This window comes from Lepisosteus platostomus, chromosome 5, assembly GCF_059453375.1.
Source record: "Lepisosteus platostomus isolate fLepPlt1 chromosome 5, fLepPlt1.hap1, whole genome shotgun sequence".
NCBI lineage: Eukaryota > Metazoa > Chordata > Actinopteri > Semionotiformes > Lepisosteidae > Lepisosteus > Lepisosteus platostomus.
In genome coordinates, this window is record NC_142615.1 from 55935615 (window position 1) to 55940520 (window position 4906).

A 4906-nucleotide genomic window follows, 5' to 3' on the forward strand; every position below is an offset into this window, starting at 1 on the left:
GCGATACCTTTCGTCAAACTTTTGACAGGTACCACGCCCCCCATTTCCAGCCAATGGTCGTCTGCGGTGTTTGGTTGTCCCGCCCCCTTGCCATCCAATAGCGTGTTGTTATTTGTGCATGTCCCGCCCCCTCAGGAGCCAATGGTGTGGGTCGGCACCCCCGCCTTCCCCCGGCCGGTCGGTCCAGCGCCTCAGGGTCCCAAAGCCCCAAGACGGCGCATCCCTCGCTTTAGGTGTGTGCAAGTGTGTATTGGTTTGGAAGGGGACCATGTCTGCCGCGGGGTTGAGTGCGCTCTATTATAACCCTAGGAAATCAGGCAGTTACGGTGGCGTGGGGAGTCTGTTGCGGGCCACGAGATCCCGGGGTGTGAGCGGCGCCAGCCACGGCCGAGTAGTTGTCCGGCCAGGCTGCTTATACGCTGCACAAGCCGTGTCTCCAAAGCAGCAGGGGTGTAAGCACACACACACACACTGACTGTGTAAAGTCTCACGGAAAAAAATTGCAGGACAAACACCATGTGAAATGTGAACCGCTTTATTTCAACAGTGGGTTTTCAAACAGTGAAACAACGCAGCAGCACTTTTTACACAAGTTACAGACTCCAGTTTGCAAGTATGTGAAATGTGATCCGCTTTATTTCAACAGGGGGTTTTCAATCAGTGAAACAACACAGCACACATGCGTAACCGGCTCCTGTTGCATTCAACAATTAAATGTTGGTGCGGAAAATTAGTTTGGTACGCGTAACCACCACCCCCACATTGCTGAGAAACTTTGCGGCATCTGAAAAAGCATTCATAACCCCCTTCCGCTCCCCATGTCTAAAGCCATGCGAACCACACTGGGCGATCCAATCTAGCAGAGCAAAAAAATTTGCCTGCGTAATCAGCGGGATGGTGTTACCACAGGTTCTGAGCAAAACACGCTGTATTTTGGAATACACACTGTAGAACCCCCCAGGCTTCCTTTTCTGATCTGAAAACATCAGATCTGTAATAATTTCACTCAAGTTCTCGACATACACATCTATCTCTTTAACAAATTTAAGGACATTAGCATTCGACTCTTTGTTTTGCATATCAAGTTTTGTAGAGAGAAGTGTGTAAAGCACTCTTAGTAAGAATTCAGACGTATACATTCGAAATTCTTCATTCTTCGGTCGATGGCACTGTAAAACTTCGGGTCTGTAAAACAGAGTGAAATCTGTATTCACATTTTACATAGATTTTTTTTTTTGGGTCTGTAAAAATAAGAATAGTGTTTCTTTTGCAACGCATCAAAAGTCACGTCTACTAATTTTTCATCCAGCTGTTCAAGGGTGGCGTGTACATGCTCGTATGGGGAGCGGACCTCAATTATATTTTTTAGCAACTGTTTTATGCACCGCTCAGTGTCATTTGTAATGGTGTACGAACCCAGACACCGGGCGGTGTACAGAACAGCCGATAAAATTCGGGCTAAACTGAGAGACTTATAAATTTCTAAAGCGGCATACGTCACGTCTTCACACCCATCTGCGTAGCAGCCAGACAGCCATGTGTGACCCCGCTGCCCGGGGTGGTCAATCAAACAGGCCGGGCAGTCATCAACCAGGACCCCCTTTAAACAGTGTTTGAAGATGCAATAAACTACTGCTTTCACAATCTGGGGCATAACATCGGGCTCATTAGGGACAGGGGCATCAGCTTTATTAACATTTGGGCGAACACACAAGCATAGACACGAGACATTCACATGTGTCGGTAGGCTGAAGATTGACCCGTCCACATCCTCTTTATTCTATTAAAGGAAAAAGAAAAGGAAGGCTTAACAAAATAGACATGCTTTGCACCTAAAATATCGTGCATTTAACGCACTTTTGAGCTAAGGTTTTTCGTTAATATTTACCATTTGTAGCGTGGTATCATCGCTAGCCCCCGGCAGTTCTTCAACATCTGGTACCCCAGCTGAACTCACACCCCCGCCGATGTCACAGGGCGCACAGGGTGGAGTCGGGTTTTGCTAAAAAGAAGACCAAGTATTAAAATGACATACGCTAAGCACCGATACAACAATTCCACGAGCAGAAAAAAATATTTTAGCCGCATACCTCTTCACTTTGTAGAGTAGCGGACCCCGTTGTTTCTCCACACAAAGAAGCCATCTCAGCAGCTCCGCGGTGTCTGACAGCTCCAAGCACGCACTGCGGCCCTGTCAGGTTGGAGCATTTAAGAATATGCGCCAATGGTGTAACACGCCTACATAACACAAGACATTTTTCAATTGGTTGTGATGACCCCCCTGATTTATCGAGAGCGAAAAGTATTCGCTTATCAGTTTATAAGTTTTAAAGTATTAACACACAACGCAAACACAAATGATGTGTTTCACCCGAAAATAAATTTTAAACACGCGGGTTTGGTCTTAAAGTTTTTAAAATAACGTAATAAGACACAGTTTATTTTTAATAACACATTCGCGACAGCTTTTTCGAAAGTTTGAGATAAATTTCCACACATCGCAAGCGTAAAAGTCTTTATGGTATTAATAGGCAACAAATGGTGGGGTGTTGTTCTTCAGACTTTAACGGATTGTTCTTAAAGTTTTAAAATTGTTTCCCTGTAGAGATGATTTGTGATGATATTGGAGACGGGATGTGGGGGGGTTAGTTACAGACTCTGGAATGCAGAGTGGGGGGTGCTAAAATTGACACCAGGGAAAGTTTACAAACATTTTAAATTCATGTAAAGTTTTCTAATTTACAAGCACCACATGTATTTCACGCAAAAATGTTCATAACAGCGCAGCGCGAAAAAATAAAACCTCAAAACGTCAAGCTTGGTTTGTGAACACGTCCCTATAAAGAACAGATACATAATTAAAAACATTTTGCTTGATAATATTCTTAGCGGTCTGTTGGTGAATCAAACAAAGACACCGCGGTACATTTTCGCCACATTTTAACAGCTATGAAATTTTAGACACCGTTGTATGCCTTAAAATAATATAGATTTTAACATTATAGCAGTCTAAAACGTTTTCTAAAATGTTTCTTAAAATAATTTCTACAGACCAGTACGTGCACCCCCAACGATAATAACGATAATTTTAGACACCGTTGTATGCCTTAAAATAATATAGATTTTTAATAATATAGATTTTAACATTATAACAGTCTAAAACGTTTTCTAAAATGTTTCTTAAAATAATTTCTACAGACCAGTACGTGCACCCCCAACGATACCTAAGATTAATGGTTTTATGGGGGGCCATGTGTGTTTCTTAGAAGAGAATGTTTATCGGTTTGGGTATAAGTACCAGAGGTTTAACAGGCGAAGTTTTAGCTGCATTCCAATTCCTACAGTCTCACGTTATCGCCTAACTCGTCAGAATGGATCACGCCGATCAATTACAACAGTCTGAAGATAGTCGATTTACAGACTTAACACTGTTCGACTTGATAGATGAAGACGAGGATTCCACGAATTTCAGCGGTATGTATATCTGGCTTATTGTGAGACAATTACAACGTCACGGTGCATGTCTCGTGTTAGCTATAGTTACAAAACGTTGTATAATATTTGTATACTAGGCAATATTGAATGATTATAATGGAATTACCGGGGATTGGTGCCGTAATGTGGTCGTGACTGTGTGTATCCATTCATTTCCATTAGCCCCGAAAACCACTGCTGTAAAAAGACCAGTTACAGCGCAGCACAACACTGGTGAGTAATTACGACAATGTTTTGAATAACGTTTTACGCCCATGTGAGTCTTAAAGACACCGGGGTATATACTCCACACCAAAACTCGTATGTGTCTATTCCACAGACGCGGGCGAAGGGACAAGTAGCTACACATTTAAAAAACCTCGTTTGGGGTTTACAATCCCACCGCAAAACCTTGTGGAGACACATGCAGATGTTCACGTCATACCAGAGGGTGAGGGGCATATTATCAGATCGCCTGAGAGAAGACGTCGGTATTCTATAAAACATTCTTTTAGCATAGCCATTTAAACGTGTCTATAATAAAAACTCCCACCGTTTTTTGGTAATTTGCGGTGTTGAGTTCTTTCACTAATGGCATTTTCCCACTCCGTGCAGACCCCGGACCTTCAAAAAATAAACTGTGACGCGCCAACACGTTAACTGGGTCAACGAGCTCAAAACGTCTGAAATCAACAAGCAAAGGTTAATATAATTTAAGCGTGGTCAAGATGTGTTATGATCCACTTACGGCAAACGTTACTTCTTTTGTTAGGATGTTAATTCGCTGAAAGATCCTACTTCGCGTAGTTTTCTGTTTGGGAGTGTTAAAAACCTTATTTTAAAACTGCTTACCTTTTAAAGTTAAAAGCGACTGGTCTGTGCGCGGGTCTATAGGCCGTTAACCACGCCGCTTGACCCAGTAGCGCCACCACAGCCGTAAAGGAAACCGGTGTAACAACATGTCCGGGTAACTTGTTCCATTCACCCGCAGCCCTGTGTGTAAGGATGCGCCACATGTGTGGCGTTTTTATCATAGTTATCGTAGTTTTCTGATATTGACAGTTTAGATTTCATTGATTGTTGTGTCGAAAAGTCTTTTATTTTTATCACCGTGTAGTTTTCTGATTTTGAGATGTGGAGCATTGGCGTGGTAATAAAAAGTCTTTTATTTTTTCACACAGCCGCTGTATCGACGAGCGGCGAAACAAATGTGGCGGAAACGTCGGATCCTAAGGTGGTGACTGCATCGGAGACGGCTGTTAAGACGCTGACCAAAGCCAGTGTCAAGCCTGCGGAGAGAAATCATAATGTGCCTAAAGACTTGGTGTTGGGTGATGTGCTAGATTCAGTGCGCGGTATTACACAGTCACTATCAACGGCGATCACTAATGAGGTGGCCAAAAAACGAGCTTTAGAGCGTCTAAGAGCGGTT

General features: G+C 43.1%; 1 protein-coding gene across 1 annotated transcript; it reads right to left on the reverse strand.

The window, feature by feature from the left end:
- Nucleotides 1-519: 519 nt before the first annotated feature.
- On the reverse strand, nt 520-3685 carry LOC148669768 (uncharacterized). The gene is made up of 4 exons (XM_088632683.1): nt 3602-3685; nt 2091-2191; nt 1889-2002; nt 520-1169 (listed from the first exon to the last, which is right to left on the reverse strand). The coding sequence occupies exons 1-4, from the start codon at nt 3642-3644 to the stop codon at nt 711-713; spliced, it is 717 nt and encodes a 238-aa protein (XP_088488809.1). The 5' UTR covers nt 3645-3685; the 3' UTR covers nt 520-710.
- Between the last annotated feature and the right edge of the window lie 1221 nt (nt 3686-4906).

Coding starts and splice junctions, on each gene's coding strand:
- LOC148669768 (XM_088632683.1), bottom strand. CDS start 3,644: ATGGATACACACAGTCACGACCACATTACGGCACCAATCCCCG. Junction 2,192..3,601: donor CATTACGGCACCAATCCCCG/GTAATTCCATTA, acceptor CCAACCTGACAG/GGCCGCAGTGCGTGCTTGGA. Junction 1,170..1,888: donor ATGATACCACGCTACAAATG/GTAAATATTAAC, acceptor GAAGTTTTACAG/TGCCATCGACCGAAGAATGA.